This window comes from Micropterus dolomieu, linkage group LG04 (genome assembly GCF_021292245.1).
Source record: "Micropterus dolomieu isolate WLL.071019.BEF.003 ecotype Adirondacks linkage group LG04, ASM2129224v1, whole genome shotgun sequence".
Lineage (NCBI taxonomy): Eukaryota > Metazoa > Chordata > Actinopteri > Centrarchiformes > Centrarchidae > Micropterus > Micropterus dolomieu.
In genome coordinates, this window is record NC_060153.1 from 23,285,725 (window position 1) to 23,309,886 (window position 24,162).

General features: G+C 42.0%; 2 protein-coding genes across 3 annotated transcripts; one reads left to right on the forward strand and one right to left on the reverse strand.

Annotated features, from left to right (window-relative positions):
- The first annotated feature begins 2,408 nt into the window (after window positions 1-2,408).
- On the forward strand, window positions 2,409-10,168 carry notum1b (notum, palmitoleoyl-protein carboxylesterase b). Its single transcript, XM_046046646.1, has 11 exons — window positions 2,409-3,061; window positions 3,771-3,823; window positions 3,930-4,025; window positions 4,615-4,675; window positions 5,432-5,490; window positions 6,124-6,226; window positions 6,315-6,506; window positions 6,592-6,689; window positions 6,785-6,932; window positions 7,020-7,067; window positions 8,257-10,168. The coding sequence occupies exons 1-11, from the start codon at window positions 2,646-2,648 to the stop codon at window positions 8,591-8,593; spliced, it is 1,611 nt and encodes a 536-aa protein (XP_045902602.1). The 5' UTR covers window positions 2,409-2,645; the 3' UTR covers window positions 8,594-10,168.
- tmc6b (transmembrane channel-like 6b) lies at window positions 9,476-23,942 on the reverse strand. Of its 2 annotated transcripts, none has more exons than XM_046046643.1 (21): window positions 23,857-23,942; window positions 19,671-19,853; window positions 18,759-18,889; window positions 18,267-18,434; window positions 16,930-17,085; window positions 16,733-16,841; window positions 16,553-16,637; window positions 15,386-15,643; window positions 14,518-14,732; window positions 14,256-14,400; window positions 13,890-14,045; window positions 13,376-13,551; window positions 13,201-13,291; window positions 12,980-13,077; window positions 12,696-12,791; window positions 12,529-12,604; window positions 11,702-11,835; window positions 10,662-10,838; window positions 10,401-10,479; window positions 10,224-10,310; window positions 9,476-10,123 (listed from the first exon to the last, which is right to left on the reverse strand). In XM_046046643.1, exons 2-21 carry the CDS (start codon window positions 19,724-19,726, stop codon window positions 10,109-10,111), a joined length of 2,508 nt encoding a protein of 835 aa, XP_045902599.1. In that variant the 5' UTR covers window positions 19,727-19,853; window positions 23,857-23,942; the 3' UTR covers window positions 9,476-10,108. The 2 variants fall into 2 exon arrangements, with proteins under 2 accessions (XP_045902599.1, XP_045902600.1); XM_046046644.1 differs by lacking the exon at window positions 23,857-23,942 and adding an exon at window positions 20,145-21,075.
- Between the last annotated feature and the right edge of the window lie 220 nt (window positions 23,943-24,162).

Genomic DNA, 24,162 nt, shown 5'->3' on the forward strand with positions numbered 1-24,162 from the left:
GGTGAAATCAATCAGTTAGCTAAACTTCAAACGTGCCTTCAGGATGTTAAAACCTGAAAGAAGCAACTTTCTGATGTTAAACTCAGTTAAAACTGAAGTCATTGTAATTGGACTCAAACACCTCTGTGACCCATTATCTAAAGATATAGTTACTCTGGATGGCATCGTCCTGGCCTCCAGCACCACTGTGAGTTATCTTTGACCAAGATATGTCCTTTAACTCCCACATAAAACAAATTTGACAGACCGCCTTTTTCATGATGCAGAAAATCCAGTCCACACATTTGTTACTTCTAGGCTCAATTATTGCAAATCCTCATTTAAAATCCTTCAGCTCACCAACCAAGGACCATCTTATCTAAGCTCTATCTAAGAACTCATAGCACCTTATTACTCAGTAGAGCACTGTGCTCCCAAAATGCAGGGTTAGGACTACTTATGGTTCCTGGAGCCAGAGCCTTCAGCTATCAAGCTCCTCTCCTTTAGAACCAGGTCCCAGTTTGGGTTCAGGAGTCAGACACAATCTACACATTTAAGAATAGACTTAAGACTTTCCTCTTTGATAAAGCTTATTAGAGCTGGCTCAGGTGAGTCCTGAACCATTCCTTAGTTACGCTCTAGCGGGAACCTCCAGGTCTGAAAAGTGCCAATGCAGAAGTGCCTTAAACCTGAAAGGGGTCAGATTGCATTGGAGTGTATGACAAAAATGACCCTATTTCTCACTTGATTTATTACCTCAATAAACACTTTCCTAATGAGTTTATGGTCTCACTAGTTTCAAGTCTCCTTCAATACAGCACGATGTTCGTTTTGTAAATTATGGTCCCATTTAGAGTAAAATAAACAATAAAGCAGGGGATGCTTTAGGGCATGGCTTAAGTATGTTGTGATTGACAAGTCACTACCACAGCGACCTGTCAATAAGGATAGAGGTGAATTTTCACAGTGTGTTTTCAGTTCATGAAGGTTAATCCAAATGTGGTCACTTGAGGTTCCAAAAAACCAAGATGGCGATGGCCGAAATGCCCAATGCCAAATGGTGAAGTTGGGAGACTTCCCATGCTGCACTGAGCTCCTCTCTCCTCCTCTCCATCTGTATGCAGTCTTATCCCATTAATGCTTGTTCCCTCTCTTGTAGTTCTGTGCTTTCTCGTCTCTCTCTTTCTGTCACTTTCTGCAGGTGTTTCTGCCTCCGGAGCTGCAGAGTCTGGAACTGTGGTGGCAGGCCGCCTGCTGCCCCCATGTTCCTGCTGGACACCCGCTGTTCCAATTATTATTAGTCCAATTATCGCAGCATTACTGTGCAATCATTGTCAGTAGTTATATATACAGAAGTATATTGTATTAAGGTTTCTACCTGTTAAAATGGAGTTTTCCTTGCCACTGTTGTCAAATTAAAGTGAATAAAAATAGAGATTTCATGGTTTAAATCAGTACACATGAAGTTGAAACCATTGTTTGCATTAACAATGAATATGAGTAAGTAGTGAATGGGAGCCTCTGGATGGAGAACACTAAAGTGAGGACTATCCCTCAGAATTAAGTTTTTCTTAGAATGAAAGTGTCATTGTTTTCAGCCAACTCTGAACCACTTATGGGCTCAAAACAAGGAAAAGGATGGTGAGATAGTTAGAAAGTGTTAAACATGAACACAGGCTGTAATGAAATTTAAAAGAAAAAACTGCAAGAAAAGGCAGAATGTGCACAGAAACTCCCATTAAAGGCTGAAGAAGAAGGAACTGTTCTCCTAAAAATATTAATCATCTGAAAATGCCCTGATTCATTTGACTCATTCAAAATGATGGTATCAGTTTTTAGTAATGCATGTGTAACAGTTGGCGAATAGAGAGAGAGTCTAAATTCTGCATATGTTTTTACACACCGTCATGATTTTAAATCTTCACAGAGACCTTATCTCCTCTACCAATTTCTAAAGTACTGCAGAATTATCTTTATAAGCTTATCATCACAGGCCAAGAACAAAAAGAAAATGCGGGTTTCCTTTCAGAGCACGTTCAGCCTTATAGCAGAACATGTGAATCACTGCAAACTTGTTTCTGTTGGACCCCGGCGCGTGGTGGGAACCTCTGCAGCCTGCCCAGCTTCCCTCACACAACGCATTCAATCAAAAGGCACTTCAAAGGCCGAGTGGTCATATGATGAACAACATCAAAGGGACCGACTGAATGTGTGAGTGAAACAACTGGAGGGGCGTGCCAGGCATACGCGCGCTCTTGGCGTGAGACCGACGCCCCGCGAGGAGCAACAGCCAACGATAATAACGATTGGCTTGCTGGAGTGAGAAGCACGCGGGGCATTGGGCAGGAAAAGGGATGGGGAGGGGGGCTTCAAATAAATTTCCACTTCGTCCGCAGCTCTTGAGGACCCGAACCAAGAGCCGACAGGTCGTCAGTGAAACTGGGCTGAACGAATGAATTCAGGGACTAATGCGTAATGACGAGTTTATGACAGAAATAACGTGGGGACTGCACGTGCATTTGGGTTGAATATTCAACAAGTTCCCCATATCTGAAGGCACCATGGAGAATCATAACCTGCGTTCATCCCACACACCTTCCACCAGCTTCCAAGTGGTCTCCGTGCGTTTTCAAAGAACTTTTCACTCTTCTAACGACTCTTAGGACATGCAGTGTTTCATTCACACACACTTCAGAGACGCATTCCAGGAACAACACTTTGACATGCAGAGCCGTGGTGTGGTGAGAAGTTTGGCCGGTCTGTCCGCGGCGCGCTCCTGCTTGCTGCTGCTCTTCATCCACATGAGCGCACCGGTGGAGGCGAAGAGAGTGCAGGGCGGTCGGGCGCAAACTCGACGGGCGCAGCAGCAGCAGCCTCCGGCGCACAGGGAGCGGGTGGAAGGAGCAGAGAGCTTCCCGCTAGACTTTACAGCCGTGGAGGGTAACATGGACAACTTCATGGTGCAGATAAAGAACTTGGCACAGTCATTGTACCCGTGCTCTGCGCAGAAGCTGGACCAAGACATGAAGCTGCACTTCTTGAAGAACGCCTCTGTGACTTGCAATGACGGTTCACCAGCAGGGTAAGTGAGCGGCCTGAAGTGCGTCTTGTAATTCTCACTTATAACATGTCACCTAAAAGACCTTTCGTCATTTTATATGGAGATGAGTTTTGGTTAAAGCCATGAAGGCGCAGAGATTAAGTTGCGCTCTGCTTCGCCAGTCCTCCAATTAGTGTAAATCTGGCTTAGTTTAGTTGCCTGCCCTTCATCCTCTTGTCCCTCCAGATGTGACCAAACTGGATCCAAAGATCAGATCAGAGGAAGTGCGCGCTGCCGCTGAGCGCTATAAGTGGTACAGGTGTACACGTTAGACCACACAGATTCGTGCCCAAAACATCATTTGTAGGCTGCTTATTCTCAGTACTTACTGTAGGCTACAACAAATGAAAAGTAACTTCCTCCATCTTCAGAAGAAGTGGCTCATGTGACTTAACTGCTGTGCCTCTTGTACATCACTGCAAGATCACAGTTTTAGTATGAATAAACAACACAGATGGAAAAACACAGTGGGACTTTTCCATATGTGACCATGCCACTGTGAGTGTGTGTGTTTCCTCTACTCTTGTGTTTTGTTTAGAACTCTGAAAGCCTCTAAACAGAAACTGCAGAGGTTCTTATGAGTGCGAAAGCCAAATCCTTAATGTCAGGATCCGGAGTTGTGTAGCCTGTGTATGCATCTATGTGTGTGTGTGTGCATGCTTGACACATGTGTTTTGCTGGTCTGGTGCAGGTTCTACATCAAGGAGTCTAAAGGCAGCAAGAGGTGGCTGCTGTTCTTAGAAGGTAAGGATGAACCTGTGAACTACTACTATTACACCAAGGTTGAACAGAACTCCATGTAATCTGTTAACAAGCGTGTGTGTGTGTGTGTGTGTGTGTGTTGTTTCAGGTGGGTGGTACTGTTTCAACAAACAGACCTGTGACAGCAGGTATGAGACAATGAGGAGACTGATGAGCTCCACCAAGTGGCCACAGACCAGAACAGGTAACAAGACACACATATTGTGTGCAGCACAATCACAATGAATGCATGTTACATCTCCTGCACACACACACACACGAAAGCTGGTTTGTGCAGCTTTCCCAGACTCTCCACAGCCCTGCAGAACTTAGTAGAACTCCTTAGTAGGAAAACAAAACGTCCCCTGAATGAAGGAGATTCATAGAAATGTTTGTGTTTCCTCTTTAGCTGAGTTTGCATTCATCCTTAAAAGTCAAACTCCCTGGTTCTTTCCCCCTCTCCAGCCGTCAGGGAAGTCCTTGTTTGTTTGTGACTCGCTCTCTCCACCACCCTCTCTGTGTACACTTCACACTGGTGGCCACAGAGCTCTTCAATGCCTGCATGTAATTGCTGCCCGAAGGAGGGAAAGTTAATGACTTCTTGACCGCAGGGAAAACACACGCACACACATCCATCAAAACACACAGCTATGCGTCAAGGTTTGTGAATTTTAACAAGTAGCCTAAAAGATTTGAACCTGCCTTACCTTTACGGAAGCTATTTGACGCTACGATGGGGACATTTGTCCGGAAAGTGAAGTAAATGTTGCATCTCTGCTTTCTTTATTTCACAGGAACAGGAATTCTGTCTCCTCAGCCGGAGGAAAACCCTCACTGGTGGAATGCCAACATGGTGTAAGAAGATGTGTCTCTCCTTCACTTTATAGTTAATGCACTCGTGTGTTTTGTATTTTCTCTTTTTATTTTTATTAATTGTGTTCAATGGTTTTCAGTTTTACAGATATGTTTACTGTTCTTGTTAACTGTAACTGTGTACACATATGTCAATGATACGTGCATACTGGTGCAGTCTTAGTATATTATTTTTGAATCTTTAGACATAGTAGAGCTTTGTAAATCTACAAAAGCAAGATACTTCTTACATCTTGCATCAATTATTCAGTTCTCTGAAGGGGACTATGCTTTTAGAAACAGTGCTTTTACTTTAAATTCTAAGGTATTACATCTATGCATATAATTTGAAAGTTATTTGTATCATACAGGACTTTAATGGTTTATGTTTCCATTTCCACCCTGGCCTTGTTACTTTTAGTTACAATAAGTACATACAAGACATAATGAGCACTTTTGTTATGTCTGTTGTTATGGTTTTTGCCATTTATCATACTTTCAGACATTAAAAAAACCTGACAACACTCTCAGTCTGGTCCTGCTCCAGCAGCTGCTTGTCATTGTTAGATAATGAAAGACACACACTCACATTGACACCCTACAACAGCTCTCTGCCTTTGAATGCACACTTTGTTTGTGTTCGGCAGCCTGCCATCATACAGCCATGTTTGTCTTAATCTGTCAGCATCAGCTCTAATAAAAGCTGCTCTGATTTCAAGTATGATTCCAGCTGCCAGTGTTGCTCTGGCTCTCTTGCAGGTTCATCCCGTACTGCTCCAGCGACGTGTGGAGCGGAGCCACACCGAAGACAGATCACAGTAAGACACAATAAATCAGTCGGGGAGCTTGTAGATCTGGCTGAGGATATATAAAGACATATTTATTGATGTACTAGCTATTTAAAGTTAGAGAAAAGGAGCAAACACATTAGAGGCTACAGATACAGAGATCCTTTGGTCTGGGAGTTCATTGGTTCGTTCAGTTTTCTGTGCCTTTGCTGTGTGGAAGCCTTTTCTTTTAGCTTTCATATCAGCTACAACATTTTGAACTTCCTCCATCTGTCTGACTTATTGAAAACCCTTATATATATATAATTATATTGTGTTTATTTTAGCCACAAGCTGTGCAGAACCGCCATTATTTCATCCATATAAAATGTCCTGATTTTCTCTATTGATGAAATCAAGATCAATCATTCCTTTCAAAATTGCCTAGCTTAAAGCACAAAAATAGTTGAGTATCTAGTAATTGTGAAGTTGTGTATGATTTATTGTAATCAGTCAGGTTGTTGATGTTGTTTGCATTAATAATCCAGTAAACTAAGCACAGAAAAAAACCTTAATAAGCACCTAAAAAAAATAAACCATTGTTTACCTTTCAATTTAGTCTTAGTGAGAAGTGTGTGATGTGGCTCTACGTTAATAATTTTTAAAAAACATGTCCATTCTCAGGTGATTATGCGTTCATGGGCTCTCTGATCATTAAGGAAGTGGTGAACGAGCTGCTGACAAAAGGTCTGGACAATGGCAAGGTTCTGCTTCTGGCAGGAAGCAGGTCAGTTCAGCACAGACTATATGTGTGTGTGTTATACCAAAGCCAGTCGCTCAGTTGCACCCTCTGATCCCACTCTTACTCTTACCAGTGCGGGGGGTACAGGTGTCTTACTGAACGTGGACCACGTTGCAGAGCAGCTGGAGTCACAGGGCCACCGAGGGGTGCAGGTCCGGGGTCTGGCTGACTCCGGATGGTTCCTGGACAACAAACAGTACAAATTCACAGACTGCCTGGATACCATCAGCTGTGCCCCCACTGAGGCCATAAAGAGAGGCATCAGGTAGGAATGCTGAAAGGACAGATGGGTGTCCTGATGGGTAAAGATATACAGATGTCTAAAGTGGTGATTCTTTGCTGTTGTGCAGGTACTGGGGCGGTTTGGTGCCAGAGAGCTGCAGACAGGCTCATGTGGGAGAGGAGTGGAACTGTTTCTTTGGATATAAGGTCTACCCCACGTTAAAAAGTGAGCGACAAAATATCTTGGGTAAGGATAAGGACGGAGGCTGGTGTGTATGCCGCTTGAGGTCTAAGCTGCGGTACGTGCTTTCTCCTGTCCAGGCCCGGTGTTCGTGGTGCAGTGGCTGTTTGATGAGGCCCAGCTGATGGTCGACAACGTCCACCTGACCGGACAGCCCGTCCACGAGGGCCAATGGAGGTACATACAGAAACTGGGACAGGAGCTGAGCAGCACGCTACGTGACGTACCGTAAGGCTGACTGAACACACACTCAAGATACTGTAAACTTAAATGGACTGTTTTGTTGACTGTGTGATTCCTTGTTTTGAATGGCAGGGCGATGTTTGCTCCGGCCTGTCTGTCGCACGAACTCATTACTAGAACGTAAGTAAATAAAACCATGGATCTTTAAGGCTCTCTCCATTAACAGTTCATTCAAACAGTCCACTGTTGACTCAACATGTCAGATGTCTGTCAGTACATACAGTCTTATTTAGCCCCCTCGTAATAGACGTCATTAGCTGTCTACTATCAGTTAGATGCTTCAACCTTTGCTCTACATCATCTTCACATTAACTTTAACTATTCATGCAAAATATTAAAAAATCTGTAAGTAGTGCATATGTTGATGGACAATTTGGTTTCTATATAAAAATGCAGTCTTTGTTATTGTTTTAAATATGTGAGGTCCACAGATTTCACACATAGTTTTTGGTACTATGTGATACCCATACGTTTTGGACACTGTATAGGACACGTGTGTCACGCACACAGTAAATGATCATGTGGTACTCCACTAGCATACTGTATATAAACCATAAATAAAACATAAAGTTGGGCTGGGCTTGAATATTGCATCACGGTATTAAAATGAGAGATGGAAAAGTCTGATTTTGGCAGAATTATATACACAACAAATCAAGGTACTTAAACATACCGCTGAAAACATCCTGTAAATTATTACTATGAATACATTTAAAAAGATGAAATAAATTGGCTAGTCCGATATTAGCTTATCACAGACATGTCTGAATATGTTGGCAGATAAATAACAAGAAATTGCCAAAACCGTGTTGCTGTTACAAAGTTTGTCCACCAGAGAGCACTGATGAGTTCCCCCCCCCCCCAAATGTAACTGTCCCACTTAAAACATACATTGGTAACGATTCTTTAAAACTAATTTAAGGGATGCATTTCAAAAATAAAAATCAATATTAGCCAGTTCATGAGATTTTGGTAACTTGGATATAATCAGTACCTCAACAACTATCGTTCAGTCTCCACATACAACCCAGAGAAATTAAGGGGACGGATACCATGGTAACATCATCTCACACTGTATATCATCATATCACCCTATACAGTAGTATTACTTTTTAATTTAATCATCGTGATAGTGCCTTAATCATGTAAAACACTACATAAAGATTGCAAATATACACATTTTACATTGAAATAACATAAATCATTCTTATAGATTTTTAGGGAGTACAGGTGAAGTTATTTTCTTATCCCGTGTTCCTTCTTCGCCGCGTGTGACCCTCCATCACTCAGTGTCTTCCTGTCTCTGCAGCTACTGGATGGACATTCACGTGAAAGGCACCTCCTTGCCCAGAGCCCTCCACTGCTGGGACCGCAGTCTCCAAGATAACAACCACATCAACAGCAGCAACCACAACCACCAAAAGCACAAGACCCTGCCCACGAGGGGCTGCCCTCTACATTTGATTGACAGCTGCCCGTGGCCTCACTGCAATCCGTCCTGTCCGACTATTCGTGACCAGCTGACGGGACAGGAGATGAGCGTGATCCAGTTCCTGAAGCACATGGGCTTTGACGTGCAGAAGATGGCCCAGCAGCAGGGGATGGACCCCAGGACACTACTGGGCATGCTCAGTAACGGGAATTGAGTTGCAGCAAAGTTAGTGTAGTGTCAGCGACCCACACGGCAGAGATAGGAAAGTGCTGAACATAAATGGAAGACGACGGGAACAAAACTTGAACGATAAAACTGTCAATGCTTCCAAAGATCGTCCTCCATCAACAAACAAGACTCAGTTTCTGAAAAACTGAACGACACAAAAACTCACAACGAAGTGCCTGATGAGAATGGAAGACAAACACAATCAAACCTGAGCTGTTTAAACATGTAAACATAGAGGATCACATGCTCCTTGTTTTAATATATAGACATACTCATAACATTATTGTGAGGTGGGTACAGTGACCACAGTGTGTATATAAAGTATATAGACTATATACAGGAAATATGTACTGTACATTATGTATGTGCAGTTGAGATGGTGGTAGTCTAAAATAGTCAGTGGAAACACAGATGGTTTTGTGGGGATAGGGCGCTCCCTTCTGTCGACTCAAGGTATCAAATTCAGAAATCCATGTATGGTGCTGCTGTTCCTACCCTCCGTCAAATATGCTGCTTTTTCTCATTTTGGAAAAATAATTTAATGGGTAATATTTACTAATAAAAAGGTACAAATATTAAGATTATTACTTTGTTCTTCAGGCTACTTATAAGTGCTTGTATATTTATTTTTCTACTGAAAATATATTTTATATAAGTCTTATAGTCAGACTCAGTTAGCTACTGTAACAGTGTCTCCACAACCTTTTACTTTTTTACTTGCATGTTTGTGGTAAGAAATCCTGTATGCTAATTGGACAACTGAAGTCGATATAGTTTTTAAGGCTTTTGAGTTTCTGACAAATATTTTCTTGTGCTGTAGTAGTGCCAGCATCTAATGTAAACGCTAATAAATACAAATACAAGCCGATATGATAAAAACATAATTTAATAATTACAAGTATGGCAATAAAGTAGTTGTTATCACCCTAAAAAAAAAAATCTCAGAAAACAAAATGGAGGAACAAAAAGCCATTTCCAGTATTATCACACCACGTAATCTCACCCACAACATACATACTGATAAAGTTACTTTAAAAAATGTAAAAGCATTAAAAACTACATTGTAGACAACATTTTTTGCACAAGACATAAGAATAAAAACTTTCTTTCTTCACAGTTGATATGAAAAGTGCTTCTATGAGAGATGACTGAAAAACTGAAAACATCAGCTTTAACAAGTTTCAGGTTATTCTGTCTGTAACTTTGAACATCTTAAAGTTTGAGTTTGGGTATTTCATCTATAAACATAATGTATAAAGCAGACAGCTTTGTTTGGCCTGATATTTCCACACCGTTTGTTTCCTCTCTCTACAAACTCCAGCTATTAAAATCCTAGCCACATTTTAAATGTACCTAATGCATAAATCATCTGAACCTGGTCGTATACACAGCTGTGTCCTTTGCCCTTTTTTCCCCGTCAAATCCTTGTTGGTTAAAGATGTCTGCAGACCTCAGCGCTCAGTGAGGAGGCCTGTCTGCTGGAGACAAAGAGGTTGGGAACTCAACAGTTTGAGTCCTAAAGGAAAAAAACAAGAGGTATGAGGAGGCTGGGGTATAGAGATTGTTTCAGCTGCAGACAAACACTGTTGTGAAGCACCAAAGCAGCAAAGACTGACCTGGCTTGTGAGTCTTCGAGCGGGGGTTCGTTTTTGCTCATGGATTGACTGGAGGCGAGTGATCAGGAACTTCTTATCCTCTCCCTCCTGAGCAGAGAGAAGAAAGAGGTTTTATATTTATTTTTATAATTACATAGACTGGTAAACAGTGCTGTTTATAGGCAGGTGATGTCTTACATTTTCAATCTGCTCCTGTAGTAAGCCAATGATCTTCCTTTGACCGTCCACCACCTGACTGTGGAAGTAGATGACTATCCTGATGGGAAGAAAAGACGCAAGATCAATCCAAGTAGCCCTGATCTCAATAATAAAGCAGTATGATGGTGTACTGCCACTTGCTTTGTGACAGATACAGCACATACCGACATCCTGCAACAGCTGTGTGTGTGTGTGTGTGTGTGTGTGTGTGTGTGTGTGTGTGTGTGTGTGTGGACTCACAGAAAGATACCTGCTCCTACGAACAGGAAGAAAGGGTTTTCCACCAGGTAGGAGTGAGCCCTGGCCAGCAGAGACAGGTTGGGATTGTCTTTTTCCAGTTGTTCCACCCAGCGCTTCCCCGCCTGGATCATTGTTTTGAGCCCACGGAACGGGCCGCACGACGAGGAGGGTGTGATACTGAGGACAGAAGACAGATGTTGAGACTGGCAGCACAGAGTCGCACAGGAATCTTAATTTATTTGACCTTTCTCTGAGGTGGACAGTGACTGGAGTGTCCAATAAAACCTAACAATAGGACAGCTTAGACAGTTCTCATTAACAGTTTAACCCCTTGAACTTAATCAGTGTGCGAAGTATATTAAACTGCAGGTAACCAGAGCAACAGTACCTTTGCTTGACAGTACATTAGCAGTTAACTTTCACTTGTCAAACAGATGGGTTAAAATGGCTACAAACATTCTTTAATATGATTTCAGCACATCTTTTTCTGTGTTAAGTGGCCATGGTATAGGTGTGGTTATGCAATCTGAAGTATAAAATTATGCCTCATCCATTATCTTAACATAGCAGGAAACATCCTTGTGTATTATTAAAGTCTGCAACATAATCCTTGCACGCTATTTCGCGCCAATCAAAATACGTCCACTAAAGTGCTTGTTTTTGCCAATAACATGATCAGATTGTGTCTGCCAACACTACTGAAAGGACCCCTACAGAGATAGACCTTTATTTTAAAGAGTAAGATCTTTGGTGTTTGAAAGCATTACAAACACCAAAGTCACACAATTAAACTAACAAAATTAACCGGTTGAGGCAGACCAGAGAGGTCAAATTACTATTTTTGTCAAGGGAGTTTGGTGGCTTTGACAAGAGCAATATAGTGACGCTTGCTGGTTAAACAAAAAGGATCTCTTTAAAAAAAGATCTCTCTCTGTAGTGATCCTCTCCATAATGTTACCAAACAGTTAGGATTGGGTAACAGCACGACTCTAATGAAAATAAAATCTCCACAACACCAGAGTGTTTGGGTGTGTGCATACCTCCACATGGTGTATGTGACACAAACAGAGGCACCGAGGAAGGAGGGGAAGCAGAGGAGAGTGATGAAGATGGTCGTCATCTGGCTGACTCTGTATGGCCTCCTGGGGGCCTGACAGTTCATCATCACGCTGCTCTGTGGGAAGAAAAAAAAAAACACGGGCCGGGGTCAAAGGTCAGAAGCTCCAGAACAAGACGTCTGACAAAGCTGGGGCTCTGCTGAGTCAAACTACTGTTCCCAAACTCACAGATGGAGAAATGGAAAAATAAAAGAGATTTAAAAATTGTTTCATAAAAAAGATACAATACTATTTAAACACATATTTTATGGTTCAGGAACTTGATGGTTACAATAGTGATACAATTTACAGACAGACAAACAGATAAAGGTTCAAAAGGTGACTAAATCTAAGGCTGCTACTACTACTAGGCCACTACTGAGGAAAATTACAACTATAACATCCATCCATCGTCAACCGCTTATCCTGCGTACAGGGTCGCAGGGGGCTGGAACCAATCCCAGCTGACATCGGGCGAAAGGCGGGGTACACCCTGGACAGGTCGCCAATCCATCGCAGGGCCACACATAGACAAACAACCAGTCACACTCACACCTAAGGACAATTTGGAGCCACCAATTAACCTAGTCTGCATGTCTTTGGACGGTGGGAGGAAGCCGGAGCACCCGGAGAGAACCGACGCAGACACGGGGAGAACATTTAATAATAGTTATAAAATGAGCGGTCCGAACATATTTTTTTCTTTTGGAAATCACTGTTTAAGCTTTTATTTTAAGAATTCCAATAAAGAAACGTTTGCAGTGAAGTACCTTCTTAATGTAGAAGAGCAGGAAGAGTTTGAGAATCTGCACTGCAGGCAGAAGAGGAGTGAAGAGCACACCCAACCTGAAAAACACAAAGTTCATTGTCATAACCCTGAAACAATTTCACTTTCCCCAACACGACTGTATGTGCATCTTAACAGCAAGCTTTGTACCAGGCCAGCGTCTGCCCATATATGAGTTCAAGGACGTTCCTGGCGATATCAAAGACAGGTTTCCTCCTCCTCTTCAGAACTTTCTCAGAAAACAACCTGCAGGCAACAGGAGGAGAAATGAGATGGTTTAAGACAATATAGTAAAATAACAGGAATAAATAAATATAATAAATGATTGATTGAAATGGAAAAAGAAACATTAAGTGAGATAATAGGCTCAAGTGTTTTCCTATAACCTTTAACGACAACAGAGAAAGAAATGCAGAGAGCTTTTTTTTACTAACCTCCAAAGAAGCTCTCCAAACAAGGTGTCCAGCAGAGTGAAGATGAAGTCCATGAGTAGGAAACGATAAAGCTCCTGGCCAACAAAACTCTCCCAGCACTGGAGACAAAACAGAGAACCATTAAACGGAGAAAATTGAATAATCAAGACTTTTAATATTCTGCACCACAGCTGTGAGGAAAAAGGTCTGGTAGTATGAAAGTGAAAATGATGTCTCATCACCGTCAGTTTAATAATTTTAGGGTCAGCAGCCACCCGGCCCAGCCAGTGGTAGCACAGGACTCCAAGCACGCTTACTTTCAACATCAGGTTTCTAGAACAGCAAAGACAGCAAACAAAATGTTAGTCAGTTCTGCACTTTCAGAGAACTGGCTACATTCACTTCCTCTGCTCGTACCTGCCAATGGCGACATATGTGCGTACAGAAGGTGACTCATAGTCCTCCATCCAGGCTGCGAGGTTGAACAGGCCAGGCAGCAGCAGGTTGATGAGGGACACCAACACGGGGACAGCCAGAAGGCTGGCCTCATGCAAGGGGTCACTGACAGTAGAATTATAACTTTGCTGCAGGTTCTGTTGGGGAGAGAGCCAAAGCAGATAAGTTGGACAAATCTCAGCTCACAATTAGATGATGTCCTGAAAACGTACTGTTGGCTGCTCTGTCATCTTCCAGCTGTTGGAAATGACTTCTTAAACTGTCACAGATTTTTGTTATTGTACTCCTTTTAACAGCTGGCATAACTGCCATTAGTAAGTCAGACATTTTAAGTCCTACATATAAAAAAAAGTAGTAGAAAGAGACCTGACAGAAAGTAAAGTGGCCAGCAGGGGAAAACTGTAAACATAAAGACCAAGACAATTTTTATCTTTAGTAAATGTTGACTTTGGACCCTGAAACCGCGCTGCCTCACCTGGTGCATGTAATCAGAGAAGTAGTAAATACCAAGCGCACAGGCAGTGGTGCTGGCTATGCAGATAGTCCATGCCAGGAGATGAACCATCAGTGTCCACAGCTGCTGGCACACAGAGTTCTTGACATCCATTTGTTTCACATCCGCTAGCAGCTCCTGGGGGGAGGGAATATTGTGAGGTAACAGGAGGAAAACAATGTGTTACATCATCACATTCCTGTCTGCCAACTATGTGACAGAGAAGAAGACAGGGAGAGGGAGGATGACTTTTTGTAAATTAAAGTGTGTGTGTGTGTGTGTGTGTGTGTGTGTGTGTGTGTGTGTGTGTGTGTGTGTGTGTGTGTGTGTGTTTGTGTTTACATGTACCTTGAGCTGGGTGGAGATATTCTCAGACATGAGTTTAACAGAGGATTTCTTAATGACCTTGAAATCCCAGGAGCAGAAGACCTTCATGGCCAAAATACTGTGAGATTTGTCGATTCGGAAGCTCTGACCGAACGACTTTGACATGCTGTTGGGAAATTTGCTTCATCAGATATTATCACACTTAAACCCAGTTATGCTGGTGTAATGTTTTCTTAGACGTGAATTTGTATTTTCTCTTTTACAAAAGCACTATGTAGCCTACCTGTACACAAGGATGATGCATGTGATGAAGAAAGCGCTTCCTATGGTGAAGAAGTATGCAAGCGGCATGTTGTAAGAGTGGCGCTTCGATAAACAGTCCAGCCTGGTTTCATTGGACACAGAGACATTCTGCCGTCCAAAATTATCCTTGCAGCTCTTATGCAATGTGTAGTTACTGTAGTACCCATAAAACATCACTGTGTCTGAGAAGTATCCCTAAGACAGTAGGAGAAAAAAGAGAGAGACTGTCATTTCTGCAAAAACTTAACATTTGCTTCACAGGTTTGGGTCAAAAACTATAAACGCAGTGTAATTATTTACCTTGCTGGCACATTTTAAGACTTAAAGATCTCCCCGACATGTTTAAAGACATAAAGATACTCTGCTTTGAATAATTTATTATTATTATATTATTATTATTATTAATTAAAATTAAAATACATCTAATCCTTCTACCTCACTGACAAATCCAGAATCTGTGAATATGCAAATAGTTTTAGTATCAAAGGTTAAACTGCTGGACACAAGATGTCTCCCACTTCACTGAAATATCCATTCTCAGTGAGTGTGCACGGGAGGCTTCAAGTTTCCACATGACGCATTATTTAACAATCGCGTATCACAAAATCCTGCTCATATGTACAAAACTCAAAAAGATGAAAGTGAAAACAGCCTTCTAGTTTCAAAACATTCTTAACAGTGAAGCTCAAATATCCAATGATACAGTTTTGTTTCTTTTTGCCGCTATTTAAAGATGGCTCTGCTGTTGGACACTCATCATACACGTTTAAAGTTTTGATCCCACATCAGCAGGCCTGATAGCGTGTGAAAGGGCTTGCAATAACAAGTCACTACATGACACAACTTACCGTCCCAGAAAGGAGCTCCAGTCCAGAGAAGGGGCGTCTCCCCTCAGGCAGCACTGGAGGATGCACTGCCTGAGGCAGCACCAAGAACGCACCAGTCACCAGGAACAGGAAGAAGTTGAAGAAGAGCAGGGTCTTGAGGAACAGGAAGTATGAGAGGACCCCAGTGCCGAAACGCCCACTCACTCTCTTGAGCGCCACTTGCCACAGCTGGAGAGAGTGCAGGAAGGACAGCCAGCTGTACCAACTCTGTCGTGCAGCCTGGGAGGAGAAAATGTGGGAATATAGAGAGAAATGGATCGCTGATCACTTATTTTCATATTGCACTATATATCATTATTAAAAAAGAAACATTGACACAGAAATGTATCCATGTTCTGCTAAAAATGACTCAATGCAGCAGTACTATTTCAGGCAAAGTTTACACAAGTGCTCGTCGTTTAGCTTTTGTGAGTCTGAAATCTGTGACTCAAATACTTGAGCAACAGGGTGATTACACTGCCTTGATAACGCTTACAGGAAATACCCACTCTACACTAAACTGCCTTAGAGAAGAATGTGTTGTGCTGTGCGTTTCTCTGTGCCATTTATCATTTGAGATCACTTTGAGATCGTTTACAGCACACCTTAAGTATACATTTAATCAACGTCTTAAAAAAGAAACAATCATGAGGCCATGTCTAGACGTGATGATTGCATATAAAATGGGGAACACAAACAGTGTGACAACATTGCCGCTGTGTACAAAAGGCTGAGCATCTTTGTTACTATAATTGTAACAATTTCATGACTTGCAGTTGTGTGCAAAAAGGGACTGCAACTCAATACCAGGACAATCTGCTAAATATTTAGTACTGTAGGACTTTTAGTGTACTTTCAATCCTTTCAATTAAACTTTCGATCTCACCGAGAAGTCTTTACAGTGCTCAGAAAATTGAAACATTTATAATTCAATGACAACTTTGTGAACTCCATCTGCTGATGAACATCGAACAGCTATTAATGGACCCTGTGGTGAGGTTGTGTTATATTGTCTGCCTGGTTTATAAAAGGGGCAACTACAAATTCAAACATTATCTAGACACCCTGTCAGAGGTAAAAGGAGATGCAAGGGATAAAAATAAATATAAGAAGTATAAACACAGAATGAGGTTTCTGGTGGTGACTTACAATGATGATGTAATATTTGAGCTGACTGCAACAGGGGATCTTATTGCCAGAAAGTGACCGTCTCTCCTTCTGTAATGCTAACCTCCTGTGGACGGAGAGACAAAGAAAGAAAATTCAGGCCGATGCATAAAAAACACAACAAATCTAGATAGGAACAAATCTAGATAGGACCACATCTACCTGAGTTCACTCTTCTCAGCCACGCTGAGTGGCATGGCTCTGAGCATCCGGATTCTGTCGCCTACTGACAGGTTCTGCAGGTTGTTCACCAAACGTTCCCTCTTACTCACTGTAACACACAGCCGATCTTACATTATAAACTCGTAAAACAGATTAATTTCAGTTAGTTTATTATCAGTGAACGGCATCCTCCCAACCCTCTGAGTCAGCACTGTCTGTCTCCACGCCGTAGCCTCGTATGCTCGGTCTGGAGGAGCGAGAGAAGTCTCGGATGGAAGGTCTGCTCTGCCTCCGTCTCCGAAGCTGCATGGTCCTGTTGTAGTACTGAGAGATGATGGCTCCTCTGCTGCGACCTGACAAAGAATTAGGATCAGACTGTTCAGGGACAGGATCAGCAGCATTTATTGCCTCGTAGGTGCATCACTGAATTCTCCAACTTCTTGTTGCACCCAAAGACAATGGCTTCAGGATTTGTCTATTTTTTTAATATAGTTTTACATAAAATAAACAATCTCATGACAAAAAACCCCACATCTGTATCAGCACTAAAATAGAAATGAGGAAGAGAGAGAGATGGAACAAAAGGTCCCCGGGCCGGACTTACACCAGGGACATTGCAGTTCATGGTCAGTGACTTAACCCCACAGATCTAATTGATTGTTCTTTGGCACAAGCTTGTCAGTCCACCAAATTTCAAATAGGTTCATGAGTGTTTAAATGACCCTCTAAAAACAAGAAAACAACAGGAATATTGTAATCTACTGTACAATATGAAAGAGCCAATGGAAGATGTAATACAGCAAACCATACCATGTAGATTTTTCTAATCACGGCTGTTAGCAGAGGGGAAGTGCTGAATGATAAACAGTTATCTCACACTTACGTTTCCCATGTTGAAAGTCAAACCAGCAGATATATCATGTGGCATGGCAAAGGAAATCAACAACTATCGAGCCATTTACACCAACAAGCTGAAGCACCTGACCTGCTGCAGACGCTGACAGGAAGATGACAAGCAAACTGCTTCCCCATGAAACTCTGCTCAAGTGAAACACTCAACATCTGCAGGATGGCACCAGTTCAGGCACGTTAAGTGTTCCACTAACCAACCAACACCAAACACAGTAGCTCACTTTGTTGGCTATGTTTGGTACTTATCATGAGAAACTATCAAAGCACAGAGTTTCCTATGTAATCAAAATATATGTCCCCGAAATACAATTTTTCAGGAACTATGATAAACAGCCTTGTTCTTAGCAAATACACATTTTTCACTGGGCTTTGAATGGGTTTTAACAAACCAACGGTTGTAAAGGTTTTCTCAACCCTCAGAGGAACTTAAGATCTTTAAGCGATGTTAAAATATTACAATAGAAAAACTATGCTGTAGCGTAGTAGCAGCTGCCCACAGCAGCAATCTACACTGCCACCATAAACGGCCACAAAATCTAATGCTATACTAGTCTATAACTATCTTTTTGAATGTATTGTCGTCTCTACATTAGTATTTTAACTGGCCTTCAGCAGGACTCACCAATGGTGCGACTGGGCATGGAGGACAGGACCTTCAAGGTGGCCGAGGACCAACGTTCACCTAAGAAGGCGTCTGTCTGTCTTTCATCATCCTCCCATTCCACCTCGCTTTGCCCCTGCCTATTTCCTGTAAACCCATGTCCTGGGCTGAACAGGTTGGGCACATCGTCTGTGGGAAGAAAAAAAACACATTAAAAATGTTGTTACTGCTGGACATTTTTAACTCTATATAATATGAGGATTTTGTGGACAGACAAGACATTTTTTATTTGAATTGTTAGACATGTTCCCTGTACATTTCACTCAGCTAGAAGATGAGTTAAAAAGGTGTAGCACTTAATAATTTTGTAGCTTTTAAGACTAGAAAATTACATTTAAACCACATCACAATATTACTATAACCAAAATCCCAGATATCTAGTCTGGGATATCAATACGCTTTAGTACAAAAGGCCTCGCCATGCAGACCGGCGTCTGTGTCAAACATAGTTACCTCCAACCTCCTCGTCCAGTGCTCTCTGCAGCTCCTGCAGCTCAAAGGCGTCAGACAGTTCTTCATTCTGACTCTGCTCTGCTATCAGCTGGCTGAACGAGTTGTGAACACCTTCCTCATCTAACGGGCTCCTGGCAGAGGGACACATGACCATGAGAACAGATGCAAAGACAGAAAAGAGAGCAATACAGGCTCAAAAATACAAGTTAGAAGACACACGCCCATACAGACCACTGACAACACTACAGACAAAGCATAATGAACTTCTGACTCAGTCACCAGTACTCTCATGGGGAGAAACTGCAACCAAACAACCCATTCACTTGTGAGCTTATAGCCCAGATTGCCTTCTTTGTGATCCTCTTCCTGCGCTAACTAGATGTACCGTAAGTCAAAGCCAACTGGACTGACTGTTTTTGTCTTAAAGCAAGAGGAAGAAAATACAGCAAGTCCAGTTCCCTTTGACATAGTACTTTTACACAGATAGCACAGGAGGAGAGCTACACAGAAGCCAATCAGGCCTGTGCTGTTCTCAAATGGAAACATTTCCTTCACAGAGATAAAATGCATACAAACACACACTTGTATTCAAACATGCTGTCAACCAAACAAATTAGTCTTTTTTTATGAGGACAATGAAGTAGAGGTTAGTAGTTGGTCACATGGTTTAAAAAAATCATAAATGAAAGCCCTGGGACACTGTGCATTATGATCTGTCTTGCCATTAAGTCTTTAACAAGTCATCAAAGAGCACAGCTAATCCTGGCGACTCAGTTCCTTGTTTTCCTGCCACCCTCCCTCACATACTTTACTGTTAAGCAGCAATAGGTATGCTGACGGCTTACCAAACAAAAGATCTATGAAAGATCAGGAGGAACCCGAAGAGATAAAGAGGAGTACTCAAACACTTACTCTAGTCCAGCTTCGACGAGAGGGTGCATCAGGTCAAAGTTAACATTATGAGCCATTCTTCTTCTATTCTGACAGTCTCGATCTGTCCGGCTGTCGCCCTCTTCGTCGACCAATCGCAGAGGGTTCACACCCTCACCTGCTCAGACCTGCACTCCACTCCCACCATGGCGTTTATTCCTCCACCTGAGAGAGGAGGGGGAGGGGAGGGAGTTTGAGGTGAGGGAGAAATGCCAGCAGACTTCCTTGGAATTTGAACACTCTTGTCATGTTACTGCTTGTCCTGCGCACACGTTTAACTACATAGTGTAGTTAACTGACTGTGGCATCTCCAGCCTCAGGTACCTTTTACACTTACTGCATGAATATGTGATCTGTATCTGGATAAGACTAAAAGTGTAAATAGGGATCTCACGTTACATAAGGCCACATGAAGAAACAACCTCATGGTGTCAACATTCACTGCCCATTACTTACAGTGAGGCGACAAAGACTCTCCTGAAGTCGAGGGATTGCGTCATTTTGTCCAGACTCATGACAGCCCCATTGTGCCACTGCTTGTGATGAGGGCAGTGGTCAGGGTCAGATGGTGCAGTGTCACCAGTGAAATGAATATTCAGGGCCGGAGACAGAGTGATGCATTGTCAGTCTGACATATGGGAAGTTTGGAGGAAACATGCAGGTTCCTGTGTGTTTGGTGCACTTTAGAAAAGGCCCTCATTCCAGTCTAAAAATCTGTCCTCGTATATGTGCAAAGTTATAAACTTTCATCAAAGACCCAGAGAGAAAACGTCCTGTTGTTTTATATGTGTAAGAGCCGATGAGCGCTCTCAGCATAAACTGGAAACAATCTTTGGTTCCTCAGATGCTACCTGGAAGCACAAACAGTTTTTGACCACGCACACCCGCACACCATACCAGTACAAAGCCACACTGCCCCACATATACAATGAAGACTGTCTGGAGAAAAAATTTAAATGGATGGAAATAAATAGAAACCAATAGTTTTAAAGGCAATTATGACTTGGACTTTCATAGATCAAACAAGGTAAAAGTGTGTAAATTACTTCACCCCGGGACAGCACCTCAGGGGCTTAAAGCTTGGGCTTAGCCTATACAATAGGATTTACAGAATTCATAAAATAAAACATTATTGAATCCTGATATAATATTCATTAGCAATTAATAAAACCTCTTTAGCAGATTTATCCAGGCCCAACTTGATAAAGCAGAGCAGAGATTGTGGACTGCTCTTTGGAAGACATAGTTGGCCATAAGAAAACAAACAAACAGCTGATCTGAAAATAGATCCATTAGAACCAGGAGGCGTGGCACAGTTGAGAGGATATGATATAACATTAAATGGATGGATTACTTTTTTAAACTTTCCTTTTAGCGTGAGCAATTGACAACAAATTTCTCAACCTTTCTACTCAACATTTTGCCATACCATGTACCAAGGAGGCTTTTCATACAAAGTCCTTCTCACTGATTTGCATAATTGTCCACAATGGCAGCATAAACCCAAAGATATTAAAGAGCCACATTTCTGATGGTTCATTCATCGTGATATTCATCACCGTGATTTCATATTTTATCCATATTAGACTCATATCAAACTCACTCATAGAAAATATATTTGTGCATAAACTATTTCAGTATCTATATTTACCAATAAATGTTCAAAATCATAATCACAAGTAAAACACAGTTGACTCAAATCAAAATAGATTATATTTCTCAGATCTTCTCATAATCAATTATTTGGAGAGACAGTAAATGACAAAACATTGAACTATGACCCAGCAGCCATATTTGACAGGATGCTGAAAAGTGAGCTTTGCCTAGTTTATCTCCGGGTACTCGATGTCTTTGGGGTTGGGTGGCAGCTTTCCTCAAAAGCAGGAAAAACACCTGTAAATATTTAGTCCTACACAACATGTTGTAATGTCTGTATATCAGTTCATTGTGAGAACGGTTTAGGTAACATTAAACGTCAGATCCACTTCCTGTTTGCATGCACGCACATCAGAAACAGTGGTGGCAAATACTGACGTTCCTAGTCTAAATTCACCATTAAACAAACCCTGCACACAGACATCAGAGGCATTCAAGAGTTTTTCGTCTTCTGGGTAAGACAGAACAAAATTCCCCTTTAACTGAACTATTGCTTAACCATAACCAAGACTGGAAGGTCAGTTTCCAGTAAGAGGCTCTTACACACACATACAATAACGTACACCATGCACTCAAACTCACTGCAAAGAGCTTTGTGCAATGTGAATGCTGGGTGAATGTCAACACACAATGTATGCATATTTCAATCATTACACTCATGGCTGTGTGAGTATTTTAGGTGCAACAGAGACTCAGGTTTTTGTGGTTCTCATCATGAGTAAATATGATATCAACTGCATGCATGAAGCCGAGCGCAGCTCTGAATATCAGCCAACACACTGGGTAATGACTGAATGGCTCAACAATGTCCCTCTACCACCATCAACCATAATCTTCCCATTGAGCTAATTCTTCTCAGGCCCTGTTACTGCAATCTACTGCACACATCTGCTCCCCTTTCCCCATACTTTTCTCATTACCGGAGGTTTCAGGATCATGTAACACTCTCAGTAAGGGTCCAGTTCTTATTCCGTGTATTTATTTTAGTCGCTCTCTTTTTGTGTGACTAAATTCTCTCAGTTTCCCACTTCTGCAGGTCACAGTAGCAAACACAGTGGCTTAACGCACCACTGGATGGCTGGGTTGGCTGGACATTGTGTGTTTAGCCTCGTAGTGAGTCTTTGTGTCTTGCTTTAATGTGTGTATATGTGATTTCTAATGTTGAAGCAGTCCTCCGAGACTGTACAGCCAAGGCAGGATATTGTGGGGGTGGGACAGTCACTCAACACAGCCTGACGGGGGGTCAGAGTAGAGCTGCACCACTGCCAAATAAAATCCACTGGGAAAACAAAGATAATATAAACAGCTTGTGCTACAAGTTAACTTAACAGGACAAAAAGTGGACTTGAAATGTGCAGAAGAACAGTTTAATCTAGATAAAGAGAAATGAATCCCTGTCCACTGCCTAAGATTGCATAAATTGGTCAACACTGTCCAGTGGATAGAACAGATAGCAGCAGATTTGAGGGTGAGGCATAGGGAAGGGAGGGGTGTAAAGTAATCTGTCCACTCTGATAACCTTCAACAACTGCATGACAATCAGTCCCTAGTGTAAGGAGAAAGAAAACAAATACAGGGATCCAGGAGGCACAAAGCTCCAGCAAACATGGCAGCAGAGATGGTTATATTTCATGTTATGAGTTAGGCAACACAGTTTGCCTAAGGAGGGGAGGTGGAGGGGTTCAGAGGGGGAATAGAGACAATTAAAAGAAGAAAAAAAAGTTATAAATTGATTATAGAGCAAGGCAGATGTTAAAGAAAGAAAACACAAGAAAATCAGAGAACAGTAACAGGCTGCTAACAAGGGAGAGAAAATGTGCATGCAGTTACAACAGTCAGGCATGCATGTACATACACAGTTACACTATTATTGCACTCCTCTGAGACCCACAAAACTGCACCCTCTGCGCCTTCATTCAGAAAGGACACAAAATTGTAGGTTCAGTGTTGGCTACATGACAGAAACTGAAAATCCCTGTGCAGCTGCGGTTAAAAAAATCTATACGATAAAGCACAAACAAAACACTCACGAGGTGGGTTAAAATCAAGATCAACTGGACTTGTTTGAAGATACTCGAACAAGAGAAAAAAGTTTTACAACAAAAGACCCTGAAGTTACACAATACACGACAAAAGCTCATTCACCCGAGAGATGGTGAATCTGTAATTACTCCTGCAGGCTTTTCTGCTCAACGAGCTCACATCTCAGAGCGACACAGGAAAAAGTTACAGCGTTCGTCCTTTTAAAACACTGACTTATCTTGTGTTGCTGTCTGCTGTCCACTAGCTCGACAGTCACACGTTAATTAACAGTTACACGTTAACTAACAGTTACATGTTAACTAAGTTAACGACCAGCCGGCTTGTCAACCTGTCACCGAGTTTCACTAACTGACACTTGTTAAACTTAGATGTGACAACAAATCTTCCGGTTTTCAAATGAAGATGTAGCTAAGTGAGGCGAAACAACAACTTAAAACATCGACAAAGAAGACCAATAGCGTTGACTCACCAGTTCAGCAACTGGACAAACCCGTTGCTCACTATAGTGGTAGTCAAAATAGTTTGCACGCGCAACCCAGAGCACCGACAGCGGAGGAGATACCATTTTCCCGGAGGGATGTTGGATTTCTGCTTTTAAACACAAAACCGAGGGTTAAACCTTAGAGTCACATAAGAAATTCACATTTTTACTGTTAAACTCGACTTTGACTTTCTTTCCAATGCATCCATGAACTGAACTTACTCCACTAACCCTCTACTGATAACGAGGTAACGTAAGGATGCCCCCCGCACAGTTGCCACTCTTGGTACAGTC